The sequence below is a fragment of the Mercenaria mercenaria genome, chromosome 1 (genome assembly GCF_021730395.1).
Source record: "Mercenaria mercenaria strain notata chromosome 1, MADL_Memer_1, whole genome shotgun sequence".
NCBI classification, from domain to species: domain Eukaryota; kingdom Metazoa; phylum Mollusca; class Bivalvia; order Venerida; family Veneridae; genus Mercenaria; species Mercenaria mercenaria.
The window spans coordinates 65,366,776-65,388,939 of NC_069361.1; the positions used below are offsets into that span (position 1 = coordinate 65,366,776).

At 36.5% G+C, this 22,164-nt stretch overlaps 1 protein-coding gene across 2 annotated transcripts in view; it reads right to left on the reverse strand.

Moving 5' to 3' along the window:
- Positions 1-21,821, reverse strand: part of LOC123535544 (serine/threonine-protein phosphatase PP1-beta catalytic subunit) — a 32,614-nt gene extending 10,793 nt beyond the window's left edge. The window contains exons 1-6 of one of the 2 annotated variants that reach the window (XM_045318227.2): positions 21,673-21,821; positions 12,804-12,935; positions 11,864-12,094; positions 11,370-11,474; positions 8,993-9,064; positions 7,805-7,956 (exon numbers count right to left, since the gene is read on the reverse strand). In XM_045318227.2, the coding sequence (XP_045174162.1) occupies positions 7,805-7,956; positions 8,993-9,064; positions 11,370-11,474; positions 11,864-12,094; positions 12,804-12,935; positions 21,673-21,724 (744 nt within the window). In that variant the 5' untranslated portion in view covers positions 21,725-21,821. Of the gene's footprint in view, positions 1-7,804; positions 7,957-8,992; positions 9,065-11,369; positions 11,475-11,863; positions 12,095-12,803; positions 12,936-15,838; positions 15,914-21,672 lie in introns of those variants that run through there. The other variant, XM_053549719.1, reaches the window with a different exon arrangement.
- Positions 21,822-22,164: the final 343 nt, after the last annotated feature.

The window sequence follows — 22,164 nt, forward strand, 5'->3', positions numbered from 1 at the left end:
TGCTGACGCTCATCTGATTTTTTTTGTATAATAGAAATATTGTCCTACTCATGATTTTCTAAGTCTAAAAAGGGCCATCTTTCTTGCAAAAAGCAGGATAGAGTTATGTTTCTTGATGTACAGTGTCCACTTATGATGGTGAAAAACTGTTGCAAGTTTTAAAGCAATAGCTTTGATAGTTTATGAGAAAAGTTGCCTTAAACATAATACTCAACCAAGAAAATGATTTTCTAAGTCCAAAAGGGGCAATAATTATTGCAAAAAGCAGGATGGAGTTATGTTGCTTGCTGTACAGGGTCAGCTTATGATGGTGAACAAGTGTTGCAAGTTTCAAAGCAATAGCTTTGATAGTTTAAGAGAAAAAGTTGACCTAAACATAAAACTTAACCAAAATATCTGATATTTTCTAAGTCCAAAAGGGGCCATAAATCTTGCAAAAAGCAGGATGGAGTTATGTTTCTTGCTGTACAGGGTCAGCTTATGATGGTGAACAAGTGTTGCAAGGTTTAAAGCAATAGCTTTGATAGTTTAGGATAAAAGCTGACCTAAACATAAAACTTAACCAAGAAAACTGATTTTCTAAGTCCAAAAGGGGCAATAATTCTTGCAAAAAGCAAGATGGAGTTATGTTTCTTGATGTACAGGGTCTGCTTATGATGGTGAACAAGTATTCCAAGTTTCAAAGCAATAGCTTTGATAGTTTAGGAGAAAAGTTGACTTAAACATAAAACTTAACCAAGAAATCTGATATTTTCTAAGTACAAAAGGGGCCATAAATCTTGCAAAAAGCAAGATGGAGTTATGTTTCTTGCTATACAGGGTCAGCTTATGATGGTGAACAAGTATTCCAAGTTTCAAAGCAATAGCTTTGATAGTTTAGGAGACAAGAGGGCCATGAAGGCCCTGTATCGCTCACCTGACCTATTAACCTAAAGATCATCAAGATCAACATTCTGACCAAGTTTCATTAAGATATGGTCATAAATGTAGCCTCTAAAGTGTTAACTAGCTTTTCCTTTGATTTGACCAGGTGACCTAGTTTTTGCCCCCACATGACCCAGATTTAAACTTGACCTAAAGATCACCAAGATTAACATTCTGATTAAGTTTCAAGAAGATACAGTCATAGATGTGGCCTCTAGAGTGTTAACAAGCTGTTCCTTTGATTTGACCTAGTGACCTAGTTTTTTAACACACCTGACCCAGATTTAAACTTGACCTATAGATCATCAAGATTAACATTCTGACCAAGTTTCATTAAGATATGGTCATAAATGTGGCCTCTAAAGTGTTAACTAGCTATTCCTTTTATTTGACCCCCGTGACCTAGTTTTTGACCCGACATGACCCAGATTCGAACTTGACCTAAAGACCATCAAGTTTAACATTCTGACTAAGTTTCATGAAGATACAGTCATAAATGTGGCCTCTAGAGTGTTAACAAGCTTTTCCTTTGATATGACCTAGTGACCTAGTTTTTGACTCCATCTGACCCAGATTTAAACTTGACCTAAAGATCATCAAGATTAACATTCTGACCAAGTTTCATTAAGATATGGTCATAAATGTGGCCTCTACAGTGTTAATTAGCTTTTCCTTTGATTTGACCTGGTGACCTAGTTTTTGACCCGACATGACCCAGATTCAAATTTGTCCTAAAGATCATCAAGTTTAACATTCTGACTAAGTTTCATGAAGATAGAGTCATAAACGTGGCCTCTAGAGTGTTAACAAGCTTTTCCTTTGATATGACCTAGTGACCTAGTTTTAGATTTGAAATTTAGCTATAGATCATCAAGATTAACATTTTGACCAAGTTTCATTATGATATGGTCATAAATGTGGCCTCTACAGTGTAAACTAGCTTTTCATTTGATTTGGCTTGGTGACCTAGTTTTTTATCCTACATGACCCAGATTCAAACTGGACTTTAAGATCATCAATATTAACAATCTGACCAAGTTTCATGAAGATACAGTCATAAATGCGGCTTCTACAGTGTTAACAAGCTTTTCCTTTGATTTGACCTGGTGACCTAGTTTATGAACCCAGATAACCAAATATCGAACTCGTCCAAGATTTTATTAAGGGTAACATTCTGACCAAGTTTCATTAAGACTGGGCCAAAAATGTGACCTCTAGAGTGTTAACAAGCTTTTCCTTTGATTTGACCTGGTGACCTAGTTTTTGACCCCAGATGACCCAATATCCAACTCGTCCAAAATTTTATTGAGGGTAACATCCTGACCAAGTTTCATTAAGATTGGGCCAAAATTGTGACCTCTAGAGTGTTAACAAGCTTTTCCGTTGATTTGACCTTATGACCTAGTTTTTGACCCCAGATGACCCAATATCGAACTCGTCCAAGATTTTATTGAGGGTAACATTCTGACCAAGTTTCATTAAGATTGGGCCAAAAATGTGACCTCTAGAGTGTTAACAAGCTTTTCCTTTGATCTGACCTGATGACCTAGTTTTTGATCCCAGATGATCCAATATCGAACTCGTCCAAGATTTTATTGAGGGTAACATTCTGACCAAGTTTCATTAAGATTGGGCCAAAAATGTGACCTCTAGAGTGTTAACAAGCTTTTCCTTTGATTTGACCTGATGACCTAGTTTTTGATCCCAGATGACCCAATATCGAACTCGTCCAAGATTTTATTGAGGGTAACATTCTGACCAAGTTTCATTAAGATTGGGTCAAAAATGTGACCTCTAGAGTGTTAACAGTCAAATTGTTGACGACGGACGGACGGACGGACGGACGGACGGACGGACGGACGACGGACGACGACGGACACAGGGTGATCACTAAAGCTCACCTTTGAGCACTTCGTGCTCAGGTGAGCTAAAAAGCTGACCTAAACATAAAACTTAACCAGGCAACGCCGACGCAGACGCCGACGCCGACAACCGCTCAAGTGATGACAATAACTCATCATTTTTTTTCAAAAAATCAGATGAGCTAAAAATGTGCCCCCTAGGGTGTAAACAAGCTTATTCTTTGATCTGACCTGGTGACCTAGTTTTTGACCCCACATGACCCATACAAAAAATCATAGATATTTCATGCAGTAAAATATTCTGACCAAGTTTCATGCACATCAAATGAACAAGATTGTTAACAAGCTTTTCCTTTGATTTGACCAGGTGACCTAGTTTTTGACCCCATGTGACCCAGTTTCGAACTTGGCCTAGGAATCATTAAGATAAACATCCACAACGCAGTACATACTATGACGTTCAATCTTTGAAAGAGTTATTTGAAAAAGTTTCAGTTGGAAATATTTTATCGTTTTTAAAGCAGATAGGATTTTATCAAAAAATCTGAGATTTCATATTTTTATTCACATCTTTTGCAATATCATTATGTATGCAGCTGATATTTTAACACATACGTATATACATTTTTACATAAATGATTTTAGATATGCTGTACATTTTTACATAATGTGCTTTACATTTTTACATAAATGATTTTAGATATGCTTTACATTTTTACATAAATGATTTAAGGTATGCTTTACAATTGGCGTTTTCAATATAACTTCTTCTTGACAATATATGACCATTTTGTGTCGATTCGCCGTAAAACCCAACTCACTCACTCACTGACCAAGATTCATGAAAATAGGGTCAGAAATGTGGTCCAATGGTATATCGTTACACTCTTAGCCATAACTAAGTGAACAAGAGCACTGCCTTGTGGGTGCAGATGCTTATCTGATTTTTTTGTCTCTGTATAATATAAACTTAACCAAGAAATCTGATATTTTTCTAAGTCCAAAAGGGGCCATAATTCTTGCAAAAAGCTGGATGGAGTTATGTTTCTTGCTGTACAGAGTCAGCTTTTGATGGTGAACAAGTGTTTCAAGTTTTAAAGCAAAAGCTTTGATAGTTTAGGAGAAAAGCTGACCTAACCACAAAACTTAACCAAGAAATCTGATTTTCTAAGTCCAAACGGGGCCATATTTTTTGCAAAAAGCAATGTAGAGTAACGTTACTTGCTGTGCAAAGTCAGTTTTTAATGGTGAATAACTGCTCCAAGTTTTAAAGCAATAGCTTTGACCGTTAAGGAGAAAAGTTGACCTAAATGCAAAAACTTAACCAAGAAAACTGATATTTTCTAAGTCCAAAAGGGGCCATAATTCTTGCAAAAAGCAGGATGGAGTTATGATTCTTGCTGTACAGAGTCAGCTATTTATGGTGAACATGTGTAGCAAGTTTTAAGGCAATAGCTTTGATAGTTTGTAGAAAAGCTGATCTAAACACAAAACTTAACCAGGCAATGTCGATGCCGATGAAGTGATAACAAGAGGGCCATGATGGCCCTGAGTTGCTCACCCGAGTACTATTGCTCAAAATGATATGATCGTTTCAAACCAATCTCATTAGAAGCTGCTAAGGTGTATTCATTTAGATAAATAATAAAGGAGATAATCTGTCATAAATTCAGTCAATATGTATCTTCACTGATTGTCCAAGTCCATCTGTTGACATAAATGAAATTTCAGATCAGTATCTTCATTAGTTACGGAGATATACCCATTTTAATTTGAAATAAAGGGAGGTAATTTGAAATAAAATCAGTCCATAGTTATCTACCCTGATTGTCTCAGTCCAACAAATGACAATAATGAAATTTCAAATAAGTCCTATAAGGACTTACTGATATAAATCCATTTTGATTACAATCAGGGGAGGCAATAAGATATAAAATAACTGGAACCTACGATTGAATCTGACAGATTCGTCATGGAATACAAGATTTATTGTTGTTGAAGATATTTTGGAAGTTTGTATCAAATCAAACCATAAATGAAGTCTCTATATGGCTGCAAAAGCCAAATTAGCCAATTTTGGACATTTAAGGGGCTATAATTCTGGAACCCATGATGAAATCTGGCCAGTTCAAGAAAGGAACAAAGATCTTGTGGTGACACAAGTTTTGTGCAAGTTTGATTAAATCATCTTTCAGGGGCCATAACTCTGGAACCCATAATGGAATTTGGCCAGTTCAAGAAAGGAACCAAGATCTTATTGTTATACAAGTTCTGTGCAAGTTTGGTTAAAATCAAATCAAAAATAAAGCTGCTATTATGCAGACAAGGTCAAAATAGCTAATTTTGGCCCTTTCAGGGCCCATAACTCTAGAACCCATAATGAGATCTGGCCAGTTCAAGAAAGGAACCAAGATCTTATTGTTATACAAGTTGTGTACAAGTTTGGTTAAAATAAAATTATAAATGAAGCTGCTATTGTGCAGACAAGGTCAAAATAGCTAATTTTGGCCCTTTCAGGGGCCATAACTCTGGAACCCATAATGGGATCTGGCCAATTCAAGAAAGTAACCAAGATCTTATGGTGACACAAGTTTTGTGCAAGTTTGATTAAATTCAAAACATAAATGAAGCTGCTATTGTGCAGACAAGGTCAAAATAGCTAATTCTGGCCCTTCCAGGGGCCATAACTCTGGAACCCATGATGGAATCTGGGCAGTTCAAGAAAGGAATCGAGATCTTATGGTGATACAAGTTGTGTGCAAGTTTGGTAAAAATCAAATCATAAATAAAGCTGCTATTGTGCAGACAAGGTCAAAATAGCTAATTTTGGCCCTTTCAGGGGCCATAACTCTGGAACCCATAATGGGATCTGGCCAGTTCAAGAAAGGAACCGAGATCTTATGGTGATATAAGTTGTGTGCAAGTTTGGTTAAAATAAAATCATAAATGAAACCACTATCGTGCAGACAAGAAATTGTTGACGGACGCACGCACAGACGACGGACGAAGGGTGATCACAAAAGCTCACCTTGTCACTATGTGACAAGTGAGCTAAAAAAAAGTCAGATGAGCTAAAAATCATTCAAATGGAACCTGCTTTGCACATGCACAACTAGGCTTGGTACTGATAATAATGACAAAGTTTGATGGAAATCTGGCAAACTAGAAAATGCTTTTGTAAAAAAGCGCATGTCTCCCCCAATGCAAAGTCCTATAGGCAAGAAGTCAATAGGGGTCAGGAGCGAAAGTCAAAGAGACACTGATGGCATGTCCAGTCATCCCGCTAAATTTTAACACTCTTGTCCTAGTGGTTCTCAAGTCACTGTTCAGGCTCCTGTGACCTTGACCTTTGATCAAATGACCTCAAAATAAATAGGGGTCATCTACTCTGCATGTCCAATCATCCTATTAAGTTTCAACATTGTAGGTCAAGTGGTTCTCAAGTTATTTCCAAAAAATGATTTTACATGAACAGGCCACTGTGACCTTGACCTTTAATAGACTGATCCCAAAATCAATAGGGGTCATCTACTCTGCATGTTCAATCATCCTATGAAGTTTCAACATTCTGGGTCAAGTGGTTCTCAAGTTATTGATCAGAACTGGTTATCAATGTTCAGGCCCCTGTGACCTTGACCTTTAATGGAGTGACCCCAAAAACAATAGGGGTCATTTACTCTGCATGAACAATCATCCTATGAAGTTTCAACATTCTGGGTCGAGAGGTTCTCAAGTTATTGATTGGAAATGGTTTTCCATGTTCAGGCCCCTGTGGCCTTGACCTTTAACAGAGTGACCCTAAAATTGTAAGGGGTCATCTACTCTGCATGACCAATCATCCTATGAAGTTTCATCATTCTGGGTCAAGTGGTTCTCAAGTTACTGACCGGAAAGGGTTTTCAATGTTCAGGCCCCTGTGACCTTGACCTTTCACATAGTGACCCCAAAATCGTTAGGGGTCATCTACTCTGCATGACCAATCATCCTATTAAGTTTCAACATTCTTGGTCAAGTGGTTCTCTAGTTATTGATCGGAAATGGTTTTCAATGTTCAGGCCCCTGTGACCTTGACCTTTGACGGAGTGATCCCAAAATCAATAGGGGTCATCTACTCTTCATGACCAATCATCCTATGAAGTTTCAACATTCTGGGTCAAGTGGTTCTCTAGTTATTGATCGGAAATGGTTTTCAATGTTCAGGCCCCTGTGACCTTGACCTTTGACGGAGTGACCCCAAGATCAATAGGGGTCATCTTCTCTTCATGACCAATCATCCTATGAAGTTTCAACATTCTGGGTCAAGTGGTTTTCTAGTTATTGATCGGAAATGGTTTTCAATGTTCAGGCCCCTGTGACCTTGAACTTTGACGGAGTGACCCCAAAAACAATAGGGGTCGTCTACTCCAGCAGCCCTACAACCCTATGAAGTTTGAAGGTTCTAGGTCAAATGGTTCTCCAGTTATTGCTCGGAAATGAAGTGTGACGTACGGACGGACAGGGAAAAACAATATGTCTCCTAGGGATAAATAATAATTGCTTAGGAATTGTGCAGACAAATTCTATAGACAGACGGACCGGCAGACCTGAATCCAGTATAGCCCCCAGATACTTATATCTGGGGGTATAATAAGGATATATTCATCTCATTGCTTCACTGCATCAGATGTTTTTGTCTGCTTATATACTGAGCTTTTATAAGTATCACTGTGAAGATAAATTTTTGCTTATAACTAAATGTCATGTTACATGACAGACAGGATTAGTAAAGGTATAATGGTACTGATCTGTAGCACCTATGTTTATATGCTTTATTTTTATTGTGAACTTATTTACTGATCACAAGGGATGTAATCAAACATTCAAAGCTGGTACAAAATTGTCAGGTTAACTTTTCCCAAACTGTGCAGATACTAGTTATACCTGTAATGTCACCTCAATTAGACATCCAAGAAACCAGTACTAACTGTACTTTAATGAAAGTAGGTCTGGAATAACAGATAAATAGTCACTTGAATTACCTGATGAGCCCTACATATCAAATCTAGATCATGTCTGTTGAGGAATTTACTGACAACATCGCCACCAAATGTAAATGATACTCCTCTATCGTTCTCGCCCCACCCTTGTACATCTTTATCTGGATCTGACCACAGTAAATCACATAGTAAACCTGAAAATATTAATAATTACAGTTAAACATAACTGTAGTTATAGAGATTTGCATTTTGTAAATTTTATTTCATTACTTTCAAACGCAAATATTTTTTTTTTATTGGATTTAACGTCGCACCGACACATGATAGGTCATATGGCGACTTTCCAGCTTTAATGGTGGAGGAAGACCTCAGGTTCCCTTCCGTGCATTATTTCATCACGAGCGGGCACCTGGGTAGAACCACCGACCTTTCCTACTAATAATGCAATGCATTTACACCAAAACTTCCCCTTAGGTTTCAGTATTTCTAGCAAGCAGTTGTACAGCAGAATTAATTTTGTTCTGTGCTTTTGTGTAACTCAGTATGTAGGAAATTTAATAGCATTTTAGCTGGCAAGTACAACTATGCTAACTGTATTTACCAATAAATTTCTAACATAGGTTATCTGCAACCCAACTTATGAAAGCTACCTGTAAATGGCAAACTGGCAACAAGTGATGGCAACTGAAGAATTTACAACAGGTTACTGCAACTATTGAATTTGCAACAGGTTATTGTAATAATGGGATTTGCAACCGGTAACAAACTGTAACTAATAAATTTGCAACAGGTAACCATAATTAATGAATCTGGAACAAGTATCTGTAATTAATGAATTCGAAACAGGTAATTGAAACTGATGAATTCGAAACAGGTAACTATAACTGAGAAATTTAAAACCACTTACTGTAAGTGTAACTGATAAAGCTATTATTTCTGTAGCACATAAAATTTTCTAGGGTATGGCTTTCACAGAAAACAACTGTTCTACCTAGATGAAACCATATCAATTTGAAAGTTGTACAGTCTGAGCTAAGCTCGCAGAACCAGACATGTGAGCTAAGCTCGCAAAACCAGATGTGTGAGCTAAGCTTGCAAAACCTGATGTGTGAGCTAAGCTTGCAAAACCAGATGTGTGAGCTAAGCTTGCAAAACCAAACATCTGAGTTAACCTTGCAAAGACATCTGAGATACCTTCCTATAAGAAATTCATTACAAGTAACAACAAACCTGTATCTGGTACATCTGTTGGTCTCATAATTCTTCGTATTTGTTCCATTGATTGTAAATCTGGTGAAAGACCTATAATTGAAGACAAAAATTAAAATCTACTGTTTTTCTAAAACATAACGCATTGTTTTGAATTATCTCCTGTTGGTTGTAAAGTTTTTCAACAGTTACTTGCGTTACAGCGATCACCTAGGTCCTAGTTTAGCAATTTCTTCTGGATTCCTTACCAAGATCTACCAGACTTTCACATGTAACTTAAAACTTCCTCAAATGAATCAGAGGTAGAGGATTCATGACCCTAAGCATACCATCTTCAGTCCACTATCACAGTGGACATATGCCTCACCCATAATGTCACATCTATAAAGTAAAGAAGGAAATATGCAAATAAGGTTACACCGTATTAAATCATCACAAAGATAGAGGTGAAAATTTCTGATATTCTTAACAAGAGGACCATGATGGTCCTGAATCGCTCACCTGTCCCAACATGACCCAGTTTTGAACTGAGTATGACGTCGTTTTTTTTCTATTATTTGACATAGTGACCTAGTTTTTGAGCTCATGTGACCCAGTTTTGAATCTGACCTAGATATCAAGATGAACATTCAGACCAACTTTCATACAGATCCCATGAAAAATATGGCCTCTAGAGAGGTCACAAGGTTTTTTCATTATTTGACCTACTGACCTAGTTATTGATGGCACGTGACCCAGTTTCAAACTTGACCTAGATATCATCAAGATGAACATTCTGACCAATTTTCATGAAGATCCACTCAAAAGTATGGCCTCTAGAGAGGTCACAAGCTTTTTCTATTTTTAGACCTAATGACCTAGTTTTTGACCGCAGCAGACCCAGTTTCGAAAATGATCTAGATATCATCAAGATGAACATTCAGACCAACTTTCATACAGATCCCATGAAAAATATGGCCTCTAGAGAGGTCACAATGTTTTTTCATTATTTGACCTACTGACCTAGTTATTGATGGCACGTGACCCAGTTTCGAACCTGACCTAGACATCATCAAGATGAACATTCTGACCAATTTTCATGAAGATCCATTCAAAAGTATGGCCTCTAGAGAGGTCACAAGGTTTTTCTATTATTTGACCTACTGACCTAGTTTTTGAAGGCACGTGACCCAGTTTCGAACTTGACCTAGATATCATCAAGATGAACATTCTGACCAATTTTCATGAAGATCATGTGAAAAATATGGCCTCTAGAGAGGTCACAAGGTTTTTTCTATTTTTAGACCTACTGACCTAGTTTTTGACCGCATGTGACCCAGTTTCGAATCTGACCTAGATATCATCAAGATGAACATTCTGACCAACTTTCATAAAGATCCCATGAAAAATATGGCTTCTAGAGAGGTCACAAGGTTTTTTTATTATTTGACCTACTGACCTAGTTATTGATGGCACGTGACCCAGTTTCAAACTTGACCTAGATATCATCAAGGTGAACATTCTGACCAATTTTCATGAAGATCCATTCAAAAGTATGACCTCTACAGAGGTCACAAGGTTTTTCTATTTTTAGACCTAATGACCTAGTTTTTGCCCGCAGCTGACCCAGTTTCGAACTTGACCTAGATATCATCAAGATGAATATTCAGACCAACTTTCATACAGATCCCATGAAAATTATGGCCTCTAGAGAGGTCACAAGGTTTTTCTATTATTTGACCTACTGACCTAGTTTTTGAAGGCACGTGACCCAGTTTCGAACTTGACCTAGATATCATCAAGATGAACATTCTGACCAATTTTCATGAAGATCATATGAAAAATATGGCCTCTAGAGAGGTCACAAGGTTTTTCTATTTTTAGACCTACTGACCTAGTTTTGACCGCACGTGACCCACTTTCTAACTTGACCTAGATATCATCAAGATGAACATTCTGACCAACTTTCATAAAGATCCCATGAAAAATGTGACCTCTAGAGAGGTCACAAGCAAAAGTTTACGCACGGACGGACGCACGGACGGACGACGGACGCTGCACGATCACAAAAGCTCACACTGTCACTTTGTGACATGTGAGCTAAAAATGTTATAGGACTGTCAATGATTTAAAATTTTGTACAGATTCACCAACTGACAAATACCAACAATGCATTAATGTATCAATATAATTTTTATGCAGAAGTTCTGGCAAAGTGAAAAAGATTCATGAAAGGTCATTTTTAGTTTCCTAGCTGGTTCTGAATATTCAAGAGAAATTTCTTTCATTTAACAAAGCTATTTTTTTTTTCTTTTTTCTTTATAAATACAAACAAAAATTAGCATCAATATATCAATAAACTGATGGTGTTGTCTGTTGATTTATGACCACCCTAAAATATATGAAATGAAATGTATACCTCCATGGCAACAGAAGATTTTCTCATCTATAATGGCTGCTATAGGTAAACAATTGAAACAATCTGTAAACGTCTTCCATAACTTCACATTGTATCTTCTTTTGCCTGGAAAAAATATATAAATTTTATTCATTGCAAAAAAGTAAAAACCTTCACATCCAACAAGATAAAAAGCTCTGAGGGCATTATTTGTGTTGAAGAAACCAGTATTGAGATTTACGTTTCTTTCTGCAAACATAAGCGTATAATCGTATCTTGAAGTCATAACAACTGGCATTCTGGTAAAACCACCAATATTCTGTGGTTGTCTCACATAAATTTTACACACCCTGCAGGATTTCATATACATATTGGTGTAGGGCGAGTGATTCTAAGCCAACATTTGGCCACCTAGGACCAAGAAAATGGCCGACATTGAGTATTCAAGAAGCTCTTCACTAATCAAAAACTTAAGTACTTAATCACAACACAAGACAGTAATAGGTAGTACTTACATTCGTCATAGAAGCCGTAGATTCTGTTTATACTGGCACATTCATGGTTACCCCGTAGAAGAAAGAAATTTTCTGGATATTTGATCTTGTAAGCCAACAGCAAACATATTGTTTCTAACGACTGTTTGCCTCTGTCTACATAGTCACCTAGGAATAAATAGTTCGCTTCAGGCGGAAATCCTCCATATTCAAATAGTCTCATCAAATCTGTGTATTGACCATGTATATCACCTGAAATATAATGTGTGAAAATATAAATATGAAAAGCAGACTCGAGAGTGGTTCCAATAAGCTTGAAGCTTTCATCACAATTGAGCTAAAACACATTAGTATAAACTAAAATATGAAATATAAATATATGAAAATGCATCTTTATAACAAGTCGTGATACAATTGCGTTTGAATGCTTCTGACCAAGTTAAGCAAACATCCATCAAGCTGTTTACAAGATTTTCCCATTCGAAGCTCTAATAGCCCCTAAGTGCAGTCAAGCAGAAACACTTGAAAATAACCAAGGAAGTTCATCCTATGATGCTGTAGACCAAGTTTGGTCAATGAAACAGCCATTTTATGATTTTTCTATTTTTAGCCAAGCATAATCATTTAAATAAACCCCAGGAAGGTTCATACAAAGATGCTAGAGTAAGTCTTGTGAAGATCCATCCCATGGTTTGTGAGTGGTTCAAAAGCTTTTTCTATTATAAGCTTTGGTGACCCCTACAAGTGGCCAAGCAGATTATTTGAACAAACTAGAGACAGGACCACAGGCACACAAACGTGCTTCATACGTACGAAGTTTGGTGAAGATCCAACCAGTGGTACATGAGAACTTCAGTCATTTTAAGATGTTTTTTTCAACTTTTAGCTCTGAAGGCCCCCTAACATGAGTCAAGCAAAACCATCTGAAAAAACTTGAGAGACGTCTTTTGTTAAAGCTTACCACAAATTTTCAAGGGAGCTTCAAGCTCAAGAAGGATGGGCTGACTGAGGAAGATTTCTCGAGATTTCAAACAAAGTCCTCTCACTTCAGCCTCTGTCATCTGTACAGTCTTTCCTGGTCGACATCCTCGAACTGGAAGAAAATAAAGGAAAATGTCATAGGCAATGAATTCCAGGCAGTGAAATTTCAATGACTATCACAAAAGGAACATCAATTACATGAAAGAGATAAAATTACAAAAAAACAAGAGCTGTCCATTAAGACAGCCAAGCTCGGCTATTCGAAATATTGTCCCAGAAGCAGGAAAATATAATTATTACCCAAAAAAGGTTAAATATCAAGAGTTTTAAATTCAAAAGGGAACATAATTTGACCAAAATGCATATCAAAGTTATGGGACTTGCTGCTATCAACTAGTTTTGTAACCCCGAAGGCACATGTGAAGTTTCAATTCAATATCTGCATTAGTTTTGTGAGATAGTAACTTGCATGTAAAACTTTAACCAGAATTTTCTAAGTCCAAAAGGGGGAATAATTTGCCCAAAATACATGTCAGAGTTTTGGGACTTGACCCAGTGAGGTTGGTAATTGATATAGAAAAAGAAAAAATAAGTTTCAAAGCTACATGCCTTTTAGTAATAGCTGTATGTACTTGCATGCAAAAACTTAACCAAGGTGTGACGCCGACACCAACGCCAGGGTGAGTAGAATAGCTAGACTATTCTTTGAATAGTCAAGCTAACAGGGCTCCAGATAAGATGCGTAAAAGCATAAATTACGCATTGAAATAATGCATATACGCAAGTTTGATAATTTTTAAGCATATAAAAAACGTATACGAAATTACAGAAACGCACGCAATGACTTTTTACTAGCGTTACCAAAATCTGAATCGTCTGGATGCTTTACGAAACACAGCACGGTCGGCATTAATTTTCCAACATTGAACACACACACACACACATTGAATGGTACTCTAATAAACCTAGGTAAAACTATATTATACACTCAATGCGTGTATGAATCAAATAGTTGGGAATTGATATTGATGGTATGGTAGTGTATTTTAAAGCGGTGTCGGTATAAAATATCAACTTCCGGTGCGGAATAAACAATAAAAATGTCTCTTTATAAGAATGTAAACAATTATCTGGAGCCCTGGGCTAAAAAGAAAAAAATTTTTTGTAAAATTTCAATTATATCTAACTGCCTATGTCAATGGCTATGCCACCTATCGCCAGTGCTTATAAATTTTTTTTACCTGTAAGTGATATACCAAAATGTTTCCATGCTGCCATGGATTCTGTTGTGACTATTGCATATGCATTTATTTCAGGGAAAATGTTGTTGTTTGCAACTTGAGCCAGTTGGCAGGTTTGCGATCAAAGCTCGAGTGGCGTAACTCTACATATCTATTCTAAACTGTAACCTCTTGAATTTGACTGGTATCTAATATTCCAATAATTTTCCCTAAATTCAGGTTAATAAAGATCAATAGTAACAAACAGTCTGGATTTATGTAAAGGAGAAAAGCCGAAAACTGTCCATTATGTGAAAGAATGGACAAATCGAGGCGCAACGCGCCGAGATTGTCCATTCTTTCACATAATGGATAGTTTGAGGCTTTTCTCTGACTTAAAACACGGTCCTCTCGAATAAATCAAGATTGTCGTGATATTATATAATGTCCCTAATATTGTCCTCTTTGAGGCAAAGACAAATCATTGATTTGTGTCTCTGTGCTAAGTAAAAATACCAAGTCAAATAAAGTTTAAATAAGATTGCATGAAATATTTATTGCAATGAAAAGATTTTTTTAACACTAATGCAGTGCTGATTCTTAGGACAGTTTCGAACATATCACGTTTTGTCATATTTACATATGATTTGAAGTATCTTTACAAAAAGTAAAATTTAGCTTGGCCTTATGATGTATGTATTAATAGTTTTCCACGCTTTGTTCGTGCAGAGTTTGCAGTTTTATATAGATGACAGGTCCAGGTGAAGACATTCTAAAATGTATGTATATGTATTTTATATCATTATTACAAAACAACCGTTCTTATCTCGCAATTACGTTGTTTTCTATCAATTTTATTAGCAGACAATAACACGTATTATACGAGACGTTTACTAGTTATGAAAGTTAAAAACAAAATAATGTATTGTTAAATTAAAATCATTGCGGCCAAATTTCGCTGTATACCGAAATACCGAAACATGCAGTAAAACGATAAGAAATTTGACGTTTTTAGTGTGGTTTTTTTTTTTGTTTGTTTGTCTTTGTAGTAGAAATGTGAAATTGCACATTTCTGAATGTCAAATTTAACCAGGTGTTTTAGCTGGACTATTCAAAGAATAAGTAGAGCTATTGGTTTCCAGTTTAATTCTGCCCATGGTTTTCTCGTTTAGAGCCCAGCCATTATTTTATCCGCTTTTCAAGGAATTGCACTTTGTGCATCATTGAAGGTTCCACGTGCACCGCCGTATGAACACATGGTACAGAATCCAGGAACACTGGTTAGGTTAACTGCCCGCCGTTACATGACTAAAATACTGTTGAGAAACGGCGTTAAACCTAAAACAAACAAACAAACATTGGGTTAACTATCATACGTTCCACATAAGGGTTTTTTATTGCAGCTACAAATTCTGAAAAAAAAACACGTTGCAGTTTTAATATATTTCGAAACTTTCGAATTTCAAAGACTGATGTATTCACACCTCTCAACGTACAAAGTTGTTACTATACCTGTCCATTATTAACCTGTACCTGTCCATTCTTAAAGTATCCATTATTTTAAGAATGGACTCTTACAGGCTAATAATGGACAGGTATAGTAAAATAATCGTGTGTATAGAGCGGTATCGATACAATAACCTATATAATGGACAAAACTAACAAAGGATTACGTCACAACCGTGTTTTAAGCATGTATATAGTAAATGTGTAATAAACATCTCGACAAGTAGGTTGCAATTATCAATCAATTTGCCAACACATTGGGAAAAAGACAAAATTATTGAAGAATCACCTGTTATTTCAATGCTTCTTTGAAAATAATCTTTGACTTCAATGGACAATGGAGCAGGATTACTGTTCAGTGATCCTTATGCCAATATTCAAATTTCTACAAAATTCACAGCAGGAACTCATGGTGAAGAAAAGCATAAAATCTATAGGTGATCATAAATATTATCACTTGTTTTAATTTGCTGGACACTAAAATTGCTGAAATTTTTGTTTATTTTAAATTTGAAATGACTGAATCTTTCTCATTGCAGAAACCCTTATGGAGAACATAAGTACTAAGCAATAATTTAGATATGAAAATGTTTTGACTTTTTCAAGTTTTTGAAATTGAAAGTACTAGTAGGTTGTCTGCTGTGGTGTCAAACTGCCGATTTCTCATGAATATTTCTTCGGAATTATTTTGATAAGAGGTAATTTCAGTATAAACTTTAATGTTAGATACTGTGAAATGCTTTTAAACTGTCTCTACATCATTACAATTTTTCAAACATATTGTTTGAACTGGAGATTTGGGCGATGTTTAGAAAAGTGCTATCATATACGGATATAAAATTTTTGATACCCAGAATACACTCTATTAGTGGTTCTTAACTAACCTGCGTTTAGACAGTTGTAAGTTTACAACTTGTTTTATACATTTGCCTTATTTCATTTATCTAAGTGCTGAGATATTACCGTCTGTACGTTAAACACATTTATAAATATCAAATATGGAGAAACTGTGTTCTGAATTTTTAACAAGTAAAATACATGATAGTTATTAACATGCTGTTGTAACACTAACAGAAATGATTCCAATTCTTATCTTTATAACACATAGATAACTAGAAATTGCTTTTGTAAACAAGAGCTGTCGGATGACAGCGCGCTCGACTATTCGAAGAATTGATTGAAGAATGGGGTCAAAATATTTCCATAGATTTTCAGATTAAACAAAAAAATGGATTAAACAAAAAATGTTCCTGTATTTGTGGATTTCGATTAGTCTTGCACTAAATGGCAATGTGTGACCATGATGGCAAATATGTTAAGTTATACATGTTAGGCAAAACATGAACTTACATGAAAAATTTAACTAATTTCCAAGTCCAAAAAGGGCCATAATTCAGTCAAAATAGTTGACAGAGTTATGTACTCTTGCCTACAGATGGAAATCATAATGATAAACAAGTGTTTAAAGTTTAAAAGCCATATGTCAAATAGTCTTGACAAAACATGGACATATACAAAACAGAACCAATTTCCAAGTTCAAAAAGGGCCATAATTCAGCCAAAAAAGACGAGAGAGTTACGTACTCTTGCCTATTGACAGAGACTATTATACTGAACAAGATATAAAAGTTTCAAAGCCATATGTCAAACACTTTACACAAAATATAAACTGGTACGAAAAACTTAACCAAGATTTCTAAGTCAAAAGGGGCCATAATTCAGTCAAAATGCTTGATGGATATATGTACTCTTGCCTACAACTGGACATTGTGATGGTAAACAAGTGTTGAAAGTTTCAAAGCTTTATCTCAAGACTTTGTCAAAATGTGGACTGGTACGAAAAACTTAACCAAGATTTCTAAGTCAAAAAGGGGCCATAATTCAACCAAAATGCTTGATGGAGTTATGTACTCTTGCCTACAACTGGATATGGTGATGGTAAACAAGTGTTGAAAGTTTCAAAGCTTTATCTCAAAAGACTTTGTCAAAATATGAACTGGTACGAAAAACTTAACCAAGATTTCTAAGTCAAAAGGGCCATAATTCAGTCAAAATGCTTGACAGAGTTATGTACTCTTGCCTACAACTGGATATGGTGATGGTAAACAAGTGTTGAAAGTTTCAAAGCTTTATCTCAAAGGACTTTGTCAAAATGTGGACTGGTACGAAAAACTTAACCAGGGTGTGACGCCGACGCCGTGGTGAGTAGGATAGCTCTACTTATTCTTCGAATAGTCGAGCTAAAAATGCATATGTCTCCCCCAATGCAAAGTCCTATAGGCAAGAAGTCAATTGGGGTCAGGAGCAAAAGTCAAAGAGACACTGATGGTTGGCAGCAATAGGGATCATCTACTTGGCATGTCCATTCATCCCGCTAAGTTTCAACACTCTTGGCCTAGTGGTTCTCAAGTTACTGTTCAGGCTCCTGTGACCTTGACCTTTGATCAAGTGACCCCAAAATAAATAGGAGTCATCTACTCTGCATGTCCAATCATCCTATTAAGTTTCAACATTCTAGGTCAAGTGGTTCTCAAGTTAATTTCCGGAAATGATTTTACATGACCAGGCCCCTGTGACCTTGACCTTTAATAGACTGACCCAAAAATTGATAGGGGTCATCTACGCTGCATGTTCAATCATCCTATGAAGTTTCAACATTCTGGGTCAAGTGGTTCTCAAGTTATTGACCGGAAATTGTTTTCCATGTTCAGGCTCCTGTGACCTTGACCTTTAACAGTGACCCCAAAATCGTCATCTACTCTGCATGCTCAATCATCCTATGAAGTTTCAACATTCTGGGTCAAGAGGTTCTCAAGTTATTGATCGGAAATGGTTTTCAATGTTCAGGACCCTGTGACCTTGACCTTTAACAGAGTGACCCCAAAATCGATAGGGGTCATCTACTCTGCATGATCAATCATCCTATTAAGTTTCAACATTCTGGGTCAAGTGGTTCTCAAGTTACTGACCGGAAATGGTTTTCAATGTTCAGGCCCCTGTGACCTTGACCTTTAACAGAGTGACCCCAAAATCAATAGGGGTCATCTACTCTGCATGACCAATCATCCTATGAAGTTTCAACATTCTGGGTCAAGTGGTACTAAAGTTATTGATCGGAAATGGTTTTCAATGTTCAGGCCCCTGTGACCTTGACCTTTGACGGAGTGACCCTAAAAACAAAAGGGGTCATCTACTTTACATGACCAATCATCCTATGAAGTTTCAACATTCTGGGTCAAGTGGTTCTCTAGTTATTGATCGGAAACGGTTTTCAATGTTCAGGCCCCTCAGCCTGTGACCTTGACGGAGTGATCCCAAAAACAATAGGGGTCGTCTACTCCAGCAGCCCTACAACCCTATGAAGTTTGAAGGTTCTAGATCATATGGTTCTCCAGTTATTGATCGGAAATGAAGTGTGACGTATGGACGTACGGAAGGACGGACAGGGCAAAAACAATATGTCTCCCCCAGAGGTGGGGGGGGGGGGGGGGGGGGGGGCGAGAGACATAAAAATGTTGATGCGGTATGATCTTTGATTTCTTCAACAGGACTCTAACTAGCTTTGTCCTAATTCATTCAAATGGAACATACTCATGTACATGATTAACTGGAAATTTAAACTAATTGTCTCAGACTTATATCCTACTGGAGGCATGACCTGAAAGTAAAAATATGTACAGTAGGAACTCATGTGAAGTAACAATCATTCATAAAAGTGGATACTGTGATCATAAGCAACATTTATAAAATGAGCACATCATTTTTAAGCAACATTTATAAAATGAGCACATCATTTTCTGCCAGAAAATGCACCAGAGGCCGTCTCTAGAATCTAAATTTTCAAAAAATTCCTTCGGGGCGATCCCCCAAACCCCTCTTGCACGAGGGGGTGCCCCCTCCCACACACTCCCCCATCTCACCACTTCGCAGTTTGATGTGCCCTTTTAGCAGCTGCTACCCTGTCTCTTTCAAATTCTAGCTTAACCCGTTTTTTTCTAGGCATCTAGTAACCAATTTGTTTCAAATAGATTTGGTTTGCCTAAGATTGCAGAATTTACCTGTATTCGAATACTGTTTCTAAACAGGTAAAATGGGAATTGTGACAACTTAACGGCAAAAAGTTTTAAATGTAGAAATAAATTTTGATGTGTTTGTAATAAAAGTGAATGTTTTAACATACTGACATACCATTTATACAAGTTATTTGTTTAATAAATATTTGTTTGTTTGTTTTTGTTTCGAGTTTAACACCGTTTTTCAACAGTATTTCAGTAAATCATGTAAAGGCGGGGAGCTTACCTATCCAGTGTTCCTGGATTCTGTACCAGAACAAATTCTGTTCTCCGCAAGTAACTGCCAACTTCCCCCACATGAATCAGAGGTGGAGGACGAATGAATTCAGACAAAGTGTCTTTTATCAAATTGTCACGGAGAACATACGCTTCGCCCGGGAACAGAACTCATGATCCCATACTATGTAGATTTGCGCTCTACCTACTTAGCTAAGCGGTAGGGCTAAATAAATATTTGTAGACACAGTACAAAATTTTTTAATAATATAATTTATCTCCTTTAAAAATCATAGTTTGTAGAAGTTGTTAAATGACATTTTGTATTCTAAATCTGGTGATCATATTTAGGGAATGCCATAACTGTGCTAAAGGGGGACTTATTTCAGTTCTCATTACATTCATTGTACCAAATTTTCTGCTATACGCAACTCTTTCCCTTAAGAATAAGGTTGTCTTTGAAATGTCTACTCACCAAAATTTTTATCGCACAACTACATTGGTACCCTTTAAACAATGATAATAGCTTCATTAACATCCGCGTTTTTGACACTAGTGTTAACAGAGGTAGTTAGGCAACTTACTATCTAAAGTACATAATTTATTACTTGATTGTTTACCGGACGCCTACAAAAAATCCCTACATGGTAGGCTAGGAGTCAAGATACTGGGCGGCATAAATGCAGGCTAGACTACCAGATATAGGTAAAACTCTTTTCCATACAAAACATTATAGAGTAGGTATACACCATAAAAATATTATATACTGACTAAAGGTTAAGGTTAGGTTTAACTTCGCTTCAAATATATATTTATGTTATACCGGATCTATGGCCCCTGTGACTAGATAGCCATAGCCTATGGAAAAAGAGCTGCACTCCAGTTACCCAAGGGCTACACACTTCTTTCATCAAACAGGTATTGCTTTAACCAAAGAGCTATAAAAATAAATAGATCGGCAACTTGAAAGGCATATAGAGCTAATCTTACCAAAAAAACATGACAACTGAATGAGATCTTGTTTACCGGAAGTGACGCGTTCTCCACGCGCCATTTTGTATGCGAAAGCAATTATTCATCGGTAAATTAATTATCACCGTATGACCATGCTTCTTTTGATGGTAAGAAACATGTACTTTGTGTCTTAAGACTATTTCACATTAAACTAATGTTGTTTTAGAAGCTAACATGTATTTTAAATGTAGTTTTACAGGTACAAATTGTAACTCCATGCTCGCCAATGTTTGTTTTAACTAAGATAACGCCGATTCATGCTCTGACACAAGATCACGCGAGATTATAGCCAGTTGCCATTCTGTGTATTTTATACTTCTCTGCCTTAACAGTTAACTTGGTGGTTTAATTTAAGCAAATTTAAAAACAAAGAACTAACACAATGAAATTCATCCTCGTCCTGGAATTTCAGCAGGTTCTTTTTAAATCAAGCAAATACAGGCATCGGAAACTAACCAATGTATTGCTGTCACAGTCCCATGTTGGGCGCCAAATGTCACTTGGTGAGAAAAATGTGCAGCGAGACCGGTACTCAAACTCGGGCACTGGAATACCGTTCAGCTCTACCGAATGAGTTACCCGGCCACCTACACATTATCTCCACGTTTTAAAATTCAAGTCCTACCGTGACAGTCATTTTATTGAGAACAACCAATCATATAAATAAAACATTTTGAACAAACAATTTTTGACCAATTTTGGATGATCTGTAACGTGACAAGTTTTAAAACTGACTGTAATTTCGCACATGTAACAGAGAATTATTTTTAATGGTTGAGGGATTTGCCTTAAGATATAACAGAAACTTTGTGCTAGAAACCTTCTAGAAGACGAGAAATCAAGCTGTCAACATTCAGTTCTGTCTCCGCCATTTTGCAAGGAAGTATTACGTTGTGACGTCATACGACAACACCTTTGACCTCTGATCTCAATGCACACAGTTATATGATAGTTAATTCAATATCAACATTTATTATGGTAAAAATTAGCTACATAAAACATTCATTTCAAAAACCATTTCATGTTATACTTCATATTCCAGGATCAAACTGTTATAAATATGCTGAATATATTACGTTTGTGCATCTTATATATTTGTTCATTGAAATTAATCGAGTGGACCATAGAGATACAGATTTTACTCCAGATTTCATCGTACTTGATGATAAGATGAAATTTAAGCATACTTTGTTTCCCAAGGCTAGTATAAATGATTATGTGATAAATACATGCATGCATATCATATGCAAAAAACCATGAATAAACTAAACTTTTTTCTCGCTCCAACTCGAAGGTGCTAGATCTAGTTAAT